General features: G+C 32.9%; 1 protein-coding gene across 7 annotated transcripts in view; it reads right to left on the bottom strand.

Moving 5' to 3' along the window:
• Positions 1 to 19704, bottom strand: part of LOC105218986 (protein apterous) — a 75176-nt gene extending 55472 nt beyond the window's left edge. For 5 of the 7 annotated variants that reach the window (XM_054235145.1, XM_054235144.1, XM_054235146.1 and 2 more), the window contains exon 1: positions 19504 to 19703. Coding sequence is in view for 2 of the 7 variants with exons in the window: in XM_054235149.1 (XP_054091124.1) it covers positions 19504 to 19518 (15 nt within the window). In the remaining 5 variants the exon portion in view is untranslated. Of the gene's footprint in view, positions 1 to 19503 lie in introns of all 7 variants that reach the window. The other 2 variants (XM_054235148.1, XM_054235150.1) reach the window with 1 other exon arrangement.
• Positions 19705 to 20023: the final 319 nt, after the last annotated feature.

Here is a 20023-nt window from a genome sequence, read left to right as displayed (position 1 = left end):
TTACTTTTTATAAGTTAATCTTGAATATACATTTTAAGAAACATTTCTCTAATAAAATTGGGGTTTGAAAATTAAGTGTCAAATGTACCCCCCTTATCCTACATACAAATACGTAAATGTACGGTTTTCATATTTTAGAAATCATATAAAAAATAATTTCTGTGTATTTTCTTAATTGCTTTAACATATATAGACTATGGTAGTAAAGTAATTTTTAAAATTTCGAAGTCGTTTTAAAGTACAGCAGTTAGAAGAAGGAGTTGTTCGGAGCGCTGAGTTGGGAACTTGAAATTTTGAACACGTTTTTCACAAATCTGTGTTTTTGAAGGAAGTATGAGCGTATTTTAGTCGATGCGTATGCGTATGTGTTAGAGGACATGTTAGCGCATTCATTCAATACGAATGCAGAATTATAGTAAACTGTAAGTACATATGTATGTATACACAGTTGTTGACAGCTAATTAGAAATGACACACATATACAGTTGAACTTCCAAAATTCAAACTTCCTTAACTCGAAGTTCTCCATAACTCGAACTCTTGAATTGGCAATAGAAGTCAAATTTCATACAAATTTCCTTCCATTAACCAAAATTTTCGACCAGGGCATAATACAAAATTTAAAATTTTACTATCGAGGCAGAATTTTAACACAGTCCCTCTATATCGTATGTAGGCGAACAAAAAAAATATTACATTTATGGATTGCATAAATCATGTCAAACAATAGCAAAGTGCAACAAACGAAATTACACAATACATGTTTTAACATATGCACATAAAACTTTATGCAAACTAAATAATTAAAACTGTGTATAAATCTATATTTTACAGGCTTTTGAAAATTTGTATGTTTTAATGAAAATTCTATAACTCGAATTCCCTCTAACTCGAAGAGTTTTTGTGGATTATGGTGATTCGAGTTAGAGAAGTCCCACTGTATTTAAAAACAAATTATATTTTCCCACCAAAACCCGTATTTCCAGATTGGCTTATTTTATTTAAACATAAAGACTATTAAATAACATCGGAAAACATATTAATATAATTTCATATTTCAATTTTATGAATATTTATAAAAATATGAGGATATACAATATTTTCAGATAAACATTATGATAATGGAATAACTCTTTCTAATTAGCTGTCTCAATTTTTTTACCTTGCACTAAATAACCAATATACTGTTTTGGAAAATATTAAAAATATTGTAATTTCACAAACATAGAATTAGGCACAGTGTTAGATAGAGTAACAGAGGTAATACAAAATTTATGGCAGATATAACATTTTATTTTGATTGTCTTCAAACGCTTATCAAAAGGAAGCATTTCTATTTAGCAGACATCCGCTTTGGGTATGTGGCTATTTTAATATAAATACATACGTTAATAGTAACTGTCTTTTCTTGAAGAAAATGTGCATTTACTTTTTGGCTTAATTCAATCTTAACAATAAAATAGCAATGTAACCTAATATCTGAAAAACATTTAAAATAGTTTTATTTTTTTTAATATATTTAATTTAATACATTCGCATTTTTTTAATTAAATGGTTAATAAAATTGTTAGGAATAATCTGACGATTAGTAATTTTGAAAATTAAAGAATGCGTTAACGATTTCATCGTATGCGACTGCAAATTGTTTAGAAGAATCCTCATATGCGGTATACAGGACAACTTATTCATAAAAGGTTCTGTGTCACGACAATTTTTAATTTTTGATTTAAATAAAAGTGTGTTGCGTTTTTCATTGAGCTTAACTTTATACAGTGAGTATACGTGAAGTAACTTTTAGAAGTAGGGTGATAGTAAATGAAGGGTTGGGGGAGATAAATATACTTTTATAACGTTACCTCATGTTAGCGTTAGCGACGGCGAATGAACAATAATATGGAGCGCTGCGTAAAGAGCAAATTGATCAGCACATCCCTAAGCATGTAAAATGATGTAAATGAGAAAAAATATGATTTTGGTCATATTAAAAGTATGTAATTCAAACACCAAGAGGACTACATTATTTCATAAGGTAGAGTCAATCTAACAAAGGCTTGATTCCATTGCTGGACAAAAACTAGTCAATTATATATAAACAGCTTTTCGCTGGTCAAAAATTAAGCTTTTATTTGTAATTCAAGTATGTTTTGATATAGCATTTCATACCGGCCATTTACAAAAATATAACTATTCGGTCAGTGGTGAGACATATAATTCTTAACTCATGACTGCTCGGAAAATTTCAGAACAAAATTTATGTAAATGCAAATATCAATCAATTCGCAGAAACTCATTAATATCGTGAATAAAGGTAAATGTTTACTAAAAATTGTACGTTTGATTATGTATTTATGCACGCATACTTGTTAGCCAAGGTAGAGAATTACATCAAACAATGCTTCTCACTTCACTATAGTTATCCAGTACTTAGAGAGTGAGGGATATTGGTAATGCTTCATGAGTCGAAATAAATATGTACATACATATGTACATACATATTTATATTTATTTATGTGGTACATATTTGGAGCACTTAGTAGTAGGCAACATGTTGAATCTTGTGCTATTTTTCACTAAAAATTAACGGGTTTGTGTAACTTTCGTGACCTCTCCGTAGTCGCAAACTTCGTTCATTGTTTTGCTATTTTCGATATTTAAATTCAGGGCACTGTAGATCAAGAATCAAATATATTTTAAACTATTGCTAGTGAAGGTGTGACTTTGTTGGATATTTCGAAACGCTATCTAAAAATACTGATATGAATTGTAATATAATTTTAGAAACAATTTAGTCTCTAAACATTTCCCAATAGCTAACAACGTTAAACTGATGTTTATCATGGATAAAATGTGGACCTTTACTCAAAGTCTCAAATTAAATATAAATACTGAATATTATTTATTAATGACCATCGTTAAGTACTCCTAATGTATGAATATGATAAACACATTAGACTGCAGTCATATACACCAACCAGCATATTGTTGTTTTTAGTTCAATCTTTACTTTTTTAGATATACATACATATGTACACAACAGTGACGTAATAGTTTTGTTCTTAATCGCAATAACGTGAATTCCAAAAACATTGAAAATCTGGTAATGAGAATGGTAAGAAAAATCATATCGGTTTCAAATATTAAATCATTAGTGTCATCAGTGTCATCAGTTACTTCTTAGCAAAGTCAAATATGTCGGCTTTGTCGAAAAAGGGAGATACTTTACAACTGCTCTATTTTCTGGCTACTTTTACATAAGAATATGATATTTACTACACGAATAAGCTTTTGCTCAGAATGTTTGACCGGTTTAAAAACTTAAAATTCATTTATGTAATTGCAATTCATTACATTACACAGCAATACATTGCACTTCACTCGATTAGGTATTGGACCAAACTAATTTTTTCCGGGAGATTGAGTCATAAGTAAAGTAATTGTATTCTCCGAATTTAGCCTCCAAAATTTAAATACTTGGAGTCGAAGTTTGGAATAAGAATTAAAAGAAATATAATTAATTGCAGGATATGGCTACTAAAAAATCCAAATTATATATAAAATCTAATTTGTTTCTTAATTCAACGGTATATAAAACTTTTTCGAGAACCTTATATGACAGTGTCCCAGTCTCCTGAAAATATTAGTTTGACCCAATACCCAGAAAAAAGTCGATTTTGCCGTATATTGTTATTAGGATGATACCAAATTCTTATGACAAAGTCCATGTGAAACTATAACTGTAAATAGGTTTATAGTATCGAATGACACTATTTTTTTTTTTTTGCATACATTTGCCTTTGTTCGCAGCAAAATTTCAAATTCAAGTTATGTGTATGTATAGAATAGTATAGTATTAAAATGCTTATTAAATTTTATATTCCATAAATATATGTATGTACGTACATGTAGGTATGTGTGTACATATGTAAAAGCTTTTACAATTATAGTATAAGCCATTTTGGTGGAATGTGGTGGATGTATGTATCTATGTACAAATGTAAGTATGTATAGAAATACATGGACATAAGGAGTAAATCTACTCACATATTTAAATGCACATATTTCGAAATAAAAATCATGGATTGACGATGACAGAGGACGGATGACGGCATAAACCACGTCAAATAAGTGTACATAAGCAGGCAAACGCTAAAAGGAAAAAATGGCCACACCCAAAAAAGTAAGCCTACAGAATTGTCTAAACTGCGCGAATATTTGCAGCATTGTATGGGCTTATACAAGAACCTCTCCTTATTCGAATCTATACCATTTATATAAAAATACTTGTGTGTATACATACATGCATATGTACAATGTGATTATTTTTACAGCAACAAGTATAGCAAGCATCAATGGCAGCCTCACCAAAAGCGACTACAGCATCAGTGGCAACCCATTTTAGTAACTATTCAGTTGCAGACGCTTCTGAAATAGCATTGTTTCCGCCAAGGGAGACTTTTATCTCTCTCCATATCTTATACTACACCGTTAAAATTTATTTTAGAAAATGAATAAACTTGCACAACACTTGCTATTCAACTGTACACGCATTTTTTCATAAGAATTTCTTAGAAACACGAAATTAAGCAAGTTAAATAGAGTGAGAATTATAATCTTATTTAGATTTCTTCTACCCATTTTGTGCGCATATTTAATAATAGCTTTCATCAAGCTCATTTAAAAGTACTGACTTGCTTGGAAAGTATATTGTTAACTAAAATAGTCAAACTAAGAAAGTTGGGAACTTTATATATTCTCAAAAATTTTAGGAATCAAAGTCGTGGAAATATATCGGAGTGTTTGCCAAACCTCTTAATAAAACAAGTATGAATGGACTATATGTAACGGATCAATTTATGCTCTTTATGCTCTTCGTTCGGACCGACATTGAAAACATCTTGAAAAAAACAATTTGTGGATTGTGGAACCAAAGTCGTTCTGACCGACATCATGTGTTTTCGATGCGTTTTGATTGACAGTTCACAAATTTATTTGTTTGTTTAAATTTTGAGCAACGAGAATGGTATGTTTTAGAATCATTAATATTTGCTTATAATTATTATTAATGCTCGTGTTTTATAGAATCACGACAAGAAAATTGTAATAATGAAGGTATTGGCTTTGAAAAACTAGATACACATCTTGCGCAACAATGATTCTTCAATAGAATTGATCGAGACTTTTACTAACCAGCACCTTTGCCTTACAAAAATGATAGAAGAGTTGAACAAACAACATTTAATCATATTAGGTATAAAGGAACTTGGGACGCCGATTAAATTATGTTGGACAAAAGTTTGTATAGGTTTCTACTGATGCCAAAGTTTTTAATTAAATATCATTAATTCCAGCAGCGTAAGAATAATTTTTGAGAACATGATTGCCTACGAAATGGATCTGTGTTTTCGGCCTCTACAAATTAATACAATTATTTTCGGACGCTTACACATTATTATTTTTTTAACTCGCTTTTAATCAGATCCAATTTTGTGGGTGACAGACGGCAGCAAAGCGAGTTATAAACTCCCATAACAGCTGATTGGCAATAATATTTCCATTTTGGTTAAATAAAATTGGATAGAAAGCAATTATTGCGGTTGTTAGCCGCACAAATAGTACAAAATAACTAATTATTAAAAAAATAGACATAAATACGTTATTATTAGAACTTCCATCTTAGAAAAAATTAGCATGCACATGTTTTTGTTTACATTTAATTGAACAACAGCTGTCAGTATTGCATATTTTCATTCACAATAGATAAAAAGCGGCCATGTTTAACAATGTTGCCAACGAAAATGCCCCGAACTCCCACTAACTCTCTAAAATTTTTAAGGATTAAATGGGAATTAGCAAACGGAGTTAACTGAGATAACTCTCGAATTAACCCCGATTAAAGCAGTTATTCCGAAATAACGCCGCCGTCTGTCAGGGGTATTACATATTTACAATTCAATTAGGAGCGCTTCCTCCTTTTCATCCCACGAATTTCTTTTTTTGGACTTTTGTTTTGTCTCCATTCTTTTGAAAATGTAAACAAATATTAACTGTTTTAGAACTAAAATCCATTTTTGCTATGAAAATATGTTTTCAATGTCGGACCGAACACAGTATAAAAGAACTGCGCTCAGATTGGTATACAAATTGAATACTGGCGTCGCGTCGCCCTCTTTTGGTTCAAATACCATATCTGAGGAATTGCTTGACGAATGTAACAAACCTATATGACTCAATTTTGACTTCTATCTGATTCGTTTAAAATTTGGAATAAGGTTTTATCTTTTTTGTAAAGATCATCAATATTGTTTGAATGGAAAATATTTCTAAGGACTTGGTGCATAAGTAGCATTTATATTCACTAAGGGCGCTAAATAATGTAATACGATTTTCAAGTGTTGTTATTTGGTTATTGTGGTGACATACAATATGGATAGATTTAAATTCGAAAGCATTCCAAAGCACAAGTGTGGGACAGCAAAGCGTTATTAAGCAACTGAAAATAAAATGTTCTAAATTTTTCATGTATTCTATTTAATAAAGCGTTAAACAAGTCCTAAATATAGGACTCTTAACAATTACTGCCTTTATAGGTTATTAAATAATGCATTAAAATGGTTACATTTATCGTAGTCGATTCAGTGAATTAAACCTTTAAAAGCAAGTATCCTCTATTAGTCCGCTATTGCAGGCTCTCTCGAATGTAGAAGTGTCTTTCAACGGTTCCTCTGCTTATATTTGTATATATTTATATATTTGTACAATTGCTTATATTTCCCATCAACTGTGAGCGTCTTTTTTGCAATTTAATTTAATCCAGTACACTTTTAATTTCATTTTCGTTACATTTTTTATTATTCCCTTCTCTATTTTTTCCCTTTTAACAAGATTATTCAATTTTTTCATTTTTATGACATTTTTTTTTTTTTCATTTTTGACAACAGCTAACAATTTGCAATCCAGTGTTGCACCAATACAAAGGTGTTTAAGTGTTGCTTATTTGCAAGGGTGTAGCAATTGCATCCCTGAACATTTTGTTAGTGTAAAAGCAAAAATATGATTGCTAAGTTGCAATTGCAAGGATGCAAGACCATTTGCACCAGATTCTGAATACCCCTATTAAAATAGCGAAAACATAGGTTTAAGTAAATTACTTATATAAACTTAGCTTCGATGTTTTGTGTTTGCCTTTGAACATTTGTATATTTATTTCTCTATATGCTAACTGTGCACCAATAAAGTTTGAATGAATATATGTACGTGGGTAAATTAGTGTAAAAACCACAAATACTGCCACCTTGCCAGCAGCAATGTTTGGCACCAGTAGGTTGGTAAAGAAATGCTCTGATTGGCTAATAGAAGTAGATGGCAGCGAATATCGTCACCCTCGTTGTCAGTCATCGGGCGCCTGTATCACACGTTAAATCACCGCATCATCACATCAGCAAAGCAAACAGCATTGCATGACCTATCATCCGAGATCGTGGTCGAAGTCAAGAGTGCATAGAACAATTGAGCGACCGCCAATCGTCAGACGAACGTCGGGCGTCGTCCAACGCACGTCGTCCATTACCCACTGCTCGGCGGTCGATAGCAACCTCTCACTGTGTTCGCTTACGATGACCCAGTGGTGTTGCATGTGCCGGGGCCGGCTAGCATAAACCTACCTGTCGTAAGGGACTAAAGGCAGTTTGAAGATGTGTGGTAGAAACACATACTGCATACGGCACATGTGCATCCAAAAGCGATCCACTTACGTACGCACGCTACGATTCATTAATAGATCATGTAATGTGTACTCACACTGGAACGCCGCATAGTGGTAATGTATGTAGTAGTAGTAGTGGCGAGTACTCGTGCGTATAACGTATCTGAAGTGATTTGTAAACAAATTAAGGGCGTGCACGTGTCAACCTCGTTAAACTTCCACTTAGGATACCTTAAATGCCGCCGAGAGACGTCTGCACCATTGCGACGGTAGTCCAACCGATACACCAGCAGATAAACAGCCGCAAAGAGAGCCGCCACATTTACTACATACGAGCACACACAAAATCGTCTATTTACATTTGTATGTAGTTGTTTATTTATGTAGATATGTATGTATGTGTATGAATTTATGTGAAGATGTTCTCAATACCTGCTCTTTAATATTATATGTTAAATTGCATAATACTTAAATTGTAAAGGAAACCAACAATCAGAAGTTTCAACTATTGATGATATGCTAGAGTGGCTGAGACTTTGTCATGCAAATGTATGGTATGTTGTATTGATCGTACTTGATTGAGTATACATATGTACATACATATGTATGTATATGACTAGTTCGCCGTTCCCGAATGCAATATTAAAAGATATATATTCTCCAGAAAATAATAAATGCTATTGTTTTAGAAAGGACTAAAACTCTAGCAACATGTTCCATAGAGTTGTTTTCACCTAACGGTTGTTTGTAACACCAAAACAATACACCACAAAAATAAGAAAAATTGGATAATAACCACGCCCACCTTCCAAACAAATGTTATGAAGACCTCAGTGCAAATTGCTTGTTATCTTAATAACATTATATATATGAATTGCGAGAGTATAAAATATTGGGTTAGAACGAACTTAGCCTTTCTTTACTTGTCTTCTCCTGATATCATTATTAAAGTTTTAAAATTATGGCTTTTTTCAGTCGTGTATACAACCCGAATTATATATTTTAAACAAGTACACAGCTAAATTATCACACTTTAATATGCTTAAAATAAAAATATTTAATTCCACCTAATTTTGTAAGATAGCCCACACAATTCGTCCATATAATAGTCGAAAACCACTCCACGCAGAATATGGACCCAAAGGTTGTTAAGATAACTTCTATATTGACCGATATATGAAATATAAAGTGAAAGCTGTATGTTGATATCTGCATTTAAAGACCAAAAATTATCTAATGATACATATGTATATAGGAAGTAGCAATTGTTGTTGTCCCTTTTCGATGTTAATTTTTGAACTGTAATATATGGACATCATATGAACTTCCCTAACTCCCCATATTCCACAAAAAAACTTCGAGTTATAAAAGTTTTGACCAAAACATCAAATTTTTCAAAAAGTTGTGAAATTTAGATTTATAAACAGTTTTATTTATTTACTTCGCATCAAGTTTTATGTACATACATACGTTAAAACATGTTTTCTGTAATTTTGCTTGTTGCAGTTTGTTATTGTTTTAGGCTATTGACGTCTGTATACCATGCCATTATTACATAATTTATGTAATCCATAAGTGTAATTTTATATTTAGTGTTCGCCTCTTTTTTTAAAATTCTGCCTCAACAGTAAAACTTTAAATTTTGTATTATGCTCAGGTAGAAAAGTTCGATTTATGGAAGAAAATTTGTATGAAATTTGCCATCTATTGCCAATTCAAAAGTTCGAGTTATGGAGATCTTCGAGTTAGAGAAGGTCGCGTTATGGAAGTTCAACTGTATGTTGACTTGGATGTGTCATTATACTAAACAGATGCCCATTGCGAATAATTGCTGCATCCTGCAAGGAGACCTCTCTTTTTTGAGGCCACATTTTTGCTCCTTCTTGACTCGGAGATCTTGAAAAAAATCGTTGTCCGGAAAGAATCATAATTGTTTATCCCGGCTTATAGAGAAAGCCCTTGATATCTCATCTATGTGAGTATTCCCCCCCATTAGCGCAAACGCAGCTAAAGTCTCTTCGATAGGGATTCGATTATGCCAGATGAAAAATACATTAAATACTGTCCTATAATAGTATGAGAATTGTCATTTTCGGACTAGTTTCGTTTTTGTCGATAATTTTTAGTCTAACTAATTGTATTACTGAAGGGTGGTTACAAATGAAGTCCTCTTTGATGTATTTGTTTGAAAGTACAGTGCTGGTATACTCGGTCCTTATAATTGTTTACAATTCCCGTAAAATAATATTTACCACTCAGGTAAACAGCGAAATCTACTTGAGTTATTTGTACCGATACTGAGCACTGATATTTATTTATCAAATCATTGAACATGACGAAAACCGAATATGACATTTATTTAATTCATGTCCATGATTTTCAACGCGCTATGTAATTGATAAACATCTCCCCTAGTCAGAGCTTCGTATGCGTATGTCCATAAACACTCGAATATATACGAGCACAAATATGACCCTTACGAAAACTTGGATATGAAGCTTGGAGAGTGGCTCATGTAACAAAGCACAGTGGGAATTAAAAGGGTGGTGGTGACAGAAAACCCGTAGGCATTTGTTGAACCTCCTTGTGCTGGTGCGATTTGCTCGGGGGTTGCTTAGTAGCGATGTTGAATTTGCCAACGAACTGCCGAGTGAACAGCAGGTCCTGTTTCAATGCGGGAGGATAACACACAACACACAACACTGTGAGACAAGCAAAACTCTGTACATATATGAGCTATGTAGCTAGGAAGTAAGACGTCAAAAGGCAGCAAGCTTCTACAGTGACGAGCCGTGAATTAAACGACCCTGTAATGTCTTCTTGACGCGGATGTCATTTGAGCAAACAACAATAAAGCACAGTTACACGCATATCAAACGAATTTTAGATGATTATCACAGCAATGAGCACAAATATTGCCGACACATGTATCCGTTTATTTGCCATGACTTTTTCTTACAACGCCACAAGTGCTCGGCCCATATTTCATACCCCCCATGAGAGTTGTTCTACTGTTCGGCAATCATTATCACCGCTACAACTACTTACCAGCAGTGCTTACCATATCACACCCCCTCGGTATTCAACAGAATAGCTGAAGGATTCTCGTGAGGTAACGGATATTTGGCTTCCGCATAATATTTAAGCAGGCAGCCAAAGCCGTTTACACCGAGCAGTTGACATATTGTCTGCTAATCAGTTCCGCTTCAATTTAGGCTAGTTGGAGAGAGGGGTGGTACTGAGCGAGTACTGAAAAAGCGCTTTAGTGTTCCCTTGGTATTTGCTCAAACTGTGCTGATTGTTTTTTTTTTTTTTTTGACTCTCCATTCTGTATAAAAAAAACATACAACAAGCTTAGACCGCAAACATTTGTTGACTCAATTAGGGTGTTTTTACAATATGCTGCCCATCATATCTTCATAATCCCACGCTGGAAGTCGAATATACGCGGTACTCACGCCTTACGAGTGTTACAATCTTATTTTATGTGTATTTTTAGTGCAAAGTTTTTCTAACTGCATTAAATATATATATATATATACATATTTTAAGAATGTGTGTAGGTTTGTATTTTATAATAAACTACTACTATTACGGTACTAGAACAAAGTTAAAACACCTACTAGTGTTGTTTTCGATGTTACGGTTTTTCTTAAATCAAGAAATCGGAGAAAAACACGTTTGCATATCGAGCTTTTACCGCCATTTTAGCGTAAGCGACAAAAACCAAACTTTACAGAAGAAGGTTTTTTTTTAAATACTTTTAACCATTAATGTGGTAATAATTTAATTTTTTTTCAATTATATATGTAAATGTCTGAAAAGCATTAATGTATGAGAAATTTTAAATTACTACCACATTAATGGTTAAAAGTATTTAAAAAAACCTTCTCCTAAAGTTTGGTTTTTGTCGCTTACGCTAAAATGGCGGTAAAGGCTCGATATGTTATTAAGTTATAAATTAAATTGTAATAAAACATCATAACACTATACGACAAAATCGAATTTTTTCTGGGTATTGGAGCAAACTAATTTTTTTAGGAGATTGAGTCATAAGTAAAAATTGTATTCTTCGATTTTCGAAGTTTCCATATACTACCCCAGGTATGTTTTAGTTGACCAAAACCTTTTTCTTATGAAAGTTCAAACCATGTTCGTTAAAAAAAATTGCTCATAGTTGTTTGCTTTCTGAAAGCATGACTGAGCATTCGAAGTCTATAGAAACTTCGATGTATCCACTTAGGCTTTCAGTTGGTTATTGCATAAGACACACTTGAGATATCTTGATGAAACTTGGAAGACGTATATTTTGGCACCATAATAAGGTTAAGTTCGAAGGTGGGCGTAATCGGACCACTGCCACACCCACAAAATGGCAATAACCGAAAACATATAAAGAGCTATAACTGAGCCATAAACTAAGCTATTGAAGTAATTGGGGAGGTGGGCGTGGCCCCGCCCCCTAGTAAGTTTTTTGTACATATCTCGTAAACTACTTAAGCTATATCAAGGAAACTTTCTGAAGCCTTTTTTAGGCACTACCTTATACGCACCTCCCATACAAAAGTTGTGTTGAAAACTACTAAAAATGTTTTTATTCAGTAAGGAAAACCACCAGAAATCCTAAATTTCATTATAAAGAGGGTACAGAAGAGCTGCACTCAAAATGGTATACAAAATTTTAATGGGCGTGGTTCCGCCCACTTATAGGTCAAAAACCATATCTCCGAAACTTCTCGACCAATTTCGATGAAATTCGGTTCATAATATATTACTGGCTTCCTAATGATGTGTTGTGAAAAAAGTCCAAATCGGTTCACAACCACGCCTACTTACTATATACCAGAACTTTGAAGTGGATCTAAATGGTTTACTTTACAATATATAAGGTAAGCACTAGTGAAGATATCGGAACAGAACTTTGCAAAAATACTGCGTTTAAAGAGTGGCTTCGCAATCGAAAATCGAAATCGTTCCATAAGTTTTCAACACATAAGTTTATATACCGAATATGTGGACCTCAGCGCTTCTAACAATTTTTGTACCAAAATATAGGTAAGTCTCTCAGATATTTTGAAGAAATTCAGAGGGAATATTTTTCTTCCAATAATATGTCTCCATGCCAAAAATGAGTAAAACCGGGTCATAACTTCCCTATCTCCATAAATAATATTATATTAATTTTTCCAACTTTCAATTTAAAGTCCATATATATGCCGAATATGTGGGTCAATTTTTTTGTTATATTAATAAAATTAAATAAACAAATTGCGAGAGTACAAAATGTTCGGTTACATCTGAACTTAGCCTTTCCTTACTTGTTTCATTAATAAAAAACTTAATAGTACTAAATCAATATTTTTGAAGCAATATTTGAAAGCTTATGTTTTTACGCTATTGTCCACATAATGCCGTAATGGGAAAACCTAAACGAAACCAATTAAGCTATAATACAATAGGTAGTTAAGGGCATCTGTGGTTTGCCAACACCTAAAAATAATTTCCCGAATTTCATACTAGGATTGTGCCTAATCTAACAAATCGCACTAGTTAACTCTGTTAAAGTCCATGGCAAAGAGCCGATAGAAAAACGTTTCGTAGGAATGCAAATACGAAACTCTATCAGAAAAGAAGCTGCTGAGGCATAGGCGATTCACATCTGATGCTTCTCATTTCAATTAGGTACACAGTTTTTTTGTGGAAAATAACAAGTTGATTTGTATGATTTCTGATCATTTCATAATCATACTCTGATGAATTAAAACCCTTCCTACATACATACGTATAAATGTGGAAGTATTTACAAAAGTCACGTTAAAGTAAAATTTTGTGATAGAAACTTGTCACAGCTATATACATATACATATATAAGCAATATATACGGAAATTTAATGACAATGCTAAGAATTAAGATGCTCTGCTTTCGCTCTTGAAATGACTGGCATTTTCTATTTCCATTATTTGGTTGTTTGTTTATGTGATTACAATTGTGTGTGTTTTTTATTGAAAGTAATAAGCTGATTATTATTAAAATAAAGGAAACAGTGGTGGATCAACGCTGCCGTGGGGGGATTTAAATTTGCCATTTATGTTGCCTATGTTACCTTATTCACCGTTGAAAATCCCTCTGGGCGCATGCAATACGCATGCTTCTACTGAACATACACCTGATCTTATAATATCGGGTGATAAGTCGTATGGACCGCCTGCACCGTATTGCAGATATTGTTATACTCTCACAATAAAGTTGCTATAGAGGGTATTATAGTTTTGTTTACTTAACGGTTGTTTGTAAGTCCTAAAACTAAACGAGTGAGATATAGGGTTATATATACAAAAGTCATCAGGGTGATGAGTAGAGTTGAAATCCGGATGTCTGTCTGTCCATCCGTCTGTCCGTGCAAGCTGTAACTTGAGTAAAAATTTAGATATCTTGATAAAACTTGGTACACGTATTTCTTGGCACCATAAGATGGTTAAGTTCGAAGACGGGCGAAATCGGACCGCGTCCACAAAGTAGCGATAACCGAAAACCTATAAAGAGTTATAACTAAGCCATAAATTAAGCTATGAAATTAATGAAATTTGATACAAAGGATCGTTCTAGGAAGGGGCATATTTGGATGTAATTTTTTAGGAAAATGGGCGTGATCCTGCCCCTTACTAAGTTTTTTGTACATATATCGTAAACTACTAAAGATATATTAACGAAACTCTCTAGAGCCGTTTCTTTTAGCTACTTCCTTATACAGTTCAAAAAAGGAAGAAATCGAATAAACGCGCCCACCTCGCATACAAAGGTTCTGTTGAAAACTACTAAAAATGCTTTAATTCAGTAAGAACCACCAGAAACCTTAAATTTCATTATAAAGATGCTTCAGAATAGTTGCACTCAAACTGATGTACACAATGTTAAATCGGCGTGGTTCCGCCCACTTATGGGTCAAAAACCATATCTCCGAAACTACTCGACGAATTTCAATGAAATTCGGTTCATAATATATTACTTGCTCTTAATGATAAGTTATGAAAATAGGCCAAATCGGTTCACAAGCAGTTCAGAGCTTCTTCTTCTTCTTTACCGAAAATATAGGTAAGTCTCTCAGATATTCTGAAGAAATTCAGAGGGAATATATTTCTTCTAATAACATGTCTTCGTGCCAAAAATTAGTGAAATCGGGTCATAACTTCCCCTAACTCCCATATACCTAATATTAGGATTTTCCAACTTTCTTTATACCATACATATGCCGAATATGTGGGTCAAATTGTTTGTTATATAATATTAATAAAATAAACAAATAAAGTGCGAGAGTATAGAATGTTCGGTTACACTCGAACTTAGCCCTTCCTTACTTGCTTTAGATCAGCTTTTAACATACTCACTCATGCCGCAAATGATCAATGTATGTGTGTGTGCATCCATAACCTGAACTTAAAATAGCCTGACTAAAATTAAATCAGTATTTGTTCAATAAAATCATAGAGGCCATAAAAATATACAAAATAAAGAGGTTCCAGAGAATGTAAGTACAGTAGTTTTCCGAAATAACGAATATTCGATTTCACGAAAACCGCTTATAACGAACAAGCTATTTTTTACATTGAATACCTTAAATAACAAACATTGTAAGTACTCGGAATACCGAACAACATGAAAGACATAAATAAGATAAAATCGTGATAAAAACAGATTTTTTTAGTATTAAACAGATTTTTACATAAAAATAGAATTAAACAAGTAAGGAAAGGCTAAGTTCGGGGGCAACCGAACATTTTATACTCCAATTGCTCCAATTTATTGCTATATTTTTATTAAGAAAACACACAATTTGTCCCATATATTCGGCATAAATATATTTCACATATTAACCGATTTATAAGTTATTAAGCTCATCGTATTTTTGAAAATCCTATAATTAGGTATTCTCATATATTCATATATCAGGGAAGTTATGACCCGATTTTAACATTTTCTGGTACAGAGACACACTATTAGAAAAAAAATATTTCCTCTGAATTAAATTAAGATACCTGAGAGATTTACCGAAATTTTCGGTGAAAAGTTACCATGGGGACTGAGTTCTTCATATTCGATATCCGCGGCATTGAAAAGTTATAGTCCGATTTCGACAAATTTTTCACAAGTGATGCCACAGATCATATACAGTATTTGTGTAAAGTTTTATTTTGCTATCTTCATTATATATATATTAGGGCTCTTAAAATTATTCGATTAACCTGAAAACCGATTATTCGAATATCCGGTTTGTAACCGCTAATAGAATAGAAATTTAATGAACTTACACTATTCGAATATTCGATGACTGACGACTATCCCAATAGTGCAAACCGAATATTATTATTCGAATAATGCCCTATTCGGTTAATTCGGTTAGTCGATTAGTCGAATACCAAGAGCTCTAGTATATATTATAAAGTGAAGGAATAAGATGGAATTCAAAAATGAGTTATATGGGAAGTTGTCGTGGTTGTGAACCGATTTCGCCCATTTTTCACACGTGTCATCAGGGTGTCAAGAAAATGTTATATACCGAATTTCATTGAAATCTGTCGAATACTTCCCGAGATATGGTTTTTGGCCCATTAGTGGGCGATGATTCGCCCATTTTCCATTTTGTGAAAAAATCTCAGTGCAGCTTCCTTCTGCTATTATTTCTGTGAAATTTAGTATTTCTGACGTTTTCCGTTAGTGAGTTAACCCACTTTTAGTAATTTTCAACCTAACCTTTGTATGGGAGGTTTTTATCCGATTTCAACTATTTTCATGGTGTGTGGTGGGGTACGTAGGAGAACCGACTACAGAAAGTTTGGTTTATATAGCTTTTTTGGTTTGCGAGATACATACAAACAACCGATGATGCTCCTTCCTAGTGCGATCCTTTATTCCAAATTTTCCTTTTATAACTTTATTTATGGCTTAGTTATGACACTTTATAGGTTTTTAGTTTTCGCCATTTTGTGGGCGTGTCAAGGAATACGTGTTCCAAGTTTCGTTAAGATATCTCAATTTTTACTCAAGTTATCCGTTGCACGGACAGACAGACATTCGGATTTTGACTCGTCTCGTCACCCTGATCATTTTGTATATGTAACCCTATATCTAACTCGTTTAGTTTTGGGTGTTACAAACAACCGTTATGTGAACAAAACTATAATACTCTCTTAGCAACTTTGTTGCGAGAGTTTAATAATGGATATATTACTGTTTCTTTACGTTTTGTATTACTTATGTATGCAATTAGTACAAGCAAAATATTGAATTTGATAGAAAAACTTAAAATTATTGATTAGAACAAAAAAGATGTACATACAAATGTCGACATTATTTAAACAAATTCGACTAAATAACGTAAAACTTTAAAATAATATATATTCAGGAAGACTGAACTTCAGGATGAAGCCATCAAATATAATCTTCGTATTCCAACGAGGAATACGATTAATAAATTTTTAAAATAGCTATAGAAATTTACGAGTAGAAATGTACGTGCATTTGCTTTTTAAGCACATTACTTTCTTTAATTTGAATTGTTCTGTTGTTTTTTAACAAATAATTTAATAACTTATAAGTGAGTACTCGAATTCACAAAAAATTCGATATAATGAACTGGTCTGACAATTATTATTATGTTTTCGTTATTTCGGAGTACATTGACCTAGACAGCTATGGTTGTTTGAAACCAGCATGGAATCGATATATATATATATATATATATATAAATATGTATTTATGACGGTTATACCAGTTGGGTTTCGTATTCATACCACTTTTAAAGTAGTTGAATACAGTTGTTTCCATTACATACATATATACATATGTATACTTTCAATTCAATTGTGTCAAAATAAATATTTCTTGCTACTGTCTTCCATATTGATTATTTCCTGTTGTGGTTACCTGTCCATAAATAATTAAGCTACACACAGTTAATAATGAAATGAAATCAACAATGACATAGTGAAAATAAATATTTGTAAAGATGCAAAACACTAAGTCTATTAGACACTACGGTAGCATGCCATACTATGCAGACAATTCGAAAATTGTATGACTTGGTGAAATTCTTTGTACTCGAAGACATACATACATTTCCATTGGCGCAACCGTAGGCTCTCCAAAACGATTTTCATTAACATTTTATTTGAGGCTTAAAGCTCCTTAGCTCTAGAACATTATTGAGTTTTGTGTAACTCATTTTAAAATAATATATGTATATATGGACTGTCATTGTTTGTATATGACAATATTGAAGTTATTTTTTAACTATAACTATGAGTATTGTAAATATATTTTTACAAATGATACTGTCTACAGTAATGAATATATCTTAATGAAGCTTGGTACACAAGTTCGATGGCACTATGGGAGCGTTGATATTGCAGATAAGCGAGCTGGACCACAAGCCCGAAAGTATGACTTTATATTAATGCTAAATGGCCTTAACATTAAATTATATGCGTTTTATTTCTTCTTGAAAACCAGATGTATAAAAAAGAACCTTTACACTCTTCTTTGATGGTAGTTATAGTATTGAGAGAAATATTTAGTTGCTCATTCATATGTGTATACATATACTCAGCATCCCGAGAACAACTAATATCGCGATTCTGGAAACCTCCGGTTGCATGTTAAGATTTGATATGAAAATAGTCAAAGTTGGAATATTAAGAGTATTACTGCGTACAAGGGTATTGTTGAAATTTGGTATTATCGATCACAACTCAATCCGTCAAAATAATTGCAGTTGAAGTTTTAACGAACTTTAAAACGTTAAAACCATTTCCATTGGATTTGTCCCATTTTTTTAAATAATATATGTATATACATACAAACAATAGGTTAGACGCATCCGTACTTAACGGGTGATTTTTTTGAGGTTAGGATTTTCATGCATTAGTATTTGACAGATCACGTGGGATTTCAGACATGGTGTCAAAGAGAAAGATGCTCAGTATGCTTTGACATTTCATCATGAATAGACTTACTAACGAGCAACGCTTGCAAATCATTGAATTTTATTACCAAAATCAGTGTTCGGTTCGAAATGTGAAATCCGCTTTTTTATCGACAAATTTTGTTCAGCGATGAGGCTCATTTCTGGTTGAATGGCTACGTAAATAAGCAAAATTGCCGCATTTGGGGTGAAGAGCAACCAGAAGCCGTTCAAGAACTGCCCATGCATCCCGAAAAATGCACTGTTTGGTGTGGTTTGTACGCTGGTGGAATCATTGGACCGTATTTTTTCAAAGATGCTGTTGGACGCAACGTTACGGTGAATGGCGATCGCTATCGTTCGATGCTAACAAACTTTTTGTTGCCAAAAATGGAAGAACTGAACTTGGTTGACATGTGGTTTCAACAAGATGGCGCTACATGCCACACAGCTCGCGATTCTATGGCCATTTTGAGGGAAAACTTCGGAGAACAATTCATCTCAAGAAATGGACCCGTAAGTTGGCCACCAAGATCATGCGATTTAACGCCTTTAGACTATTTTTTGTGGGGCTACGTCAAGTCTAAAGTCTACAGAAATAAGCCAGCAACTATTCCAGCTTTGGAAGACAACATTTCCGAAGAAATTCGGGCTATTCCGGCCGAAATGCTCGAAAAAGTTGCCCAAAATTGGACTTTCCGAATGGACCACCTAAGACGCAGCCGCGGTCAACATTTAAATGAAATTATCTTCAAAAAGTAAATGTCAAATTTTAAATGCGTTAAATTTTATGCGTTTTTTTTTTTAAAAAAGTTATCAAGCTCTTAAAAAATCACCCTTTACAATTGTATTCAGCATAGAACTTTTATTTTGGACTTAATTTAATAAAAGTTGATATGCAAAAGCCATGGTAATTCAACGATATTCCAGGGATAATATTCAACAGATTTAAAAAAAATTAAAATTTTTTTAATTTTCAAACATTTTTGTAGAACAGTTAAAAAGATTTTTTTGGTCACGAATAGACGCACGTAAAATAATTAATTTTTCAAAGAAAAATAGCTTATTTTAAACTTTAGTTTTTAGTGAGTGTCAATATTAGACTTATTAGGAATAAATAAAAAATATTTCTTTGTTTGCAATAACTTCATATGTCTGTTTCGTCCTTGAATGATATGGAAAGTATATGTAATTTAGTAAATTCTCACTTCAAGCAAGTGTTATTGCTACAATTAATGGTGCTTTATCTTCGTATTGCTTTCCTTCTTCATAAACTTTCCATGAAGGCCAACTCCAAACGTTTTAAATTACGTTAACATCTGGAGAATAAGGTGGCGAAATCATGATATTATCTAAATAAATG

This window comes from Zeugodacus cucurbitae, chromosome 6 (genome assembly GCF_028554725.1).
Source record: "Zeugodacus cucurbitae isolate PBARC_wt_2022May chromosome 6, idZeuCucr1.2, whole genome shotgun sequence".
NCBI lineage: Eukaryota > Metazoa > Arthropoda > Insecta > Diptera > Tephritidae > Zeugodacus > Zeugodacus cucurbitae.
This window is presented reverse-complemented; position numbering and strand designations above follow the sequence as displayed.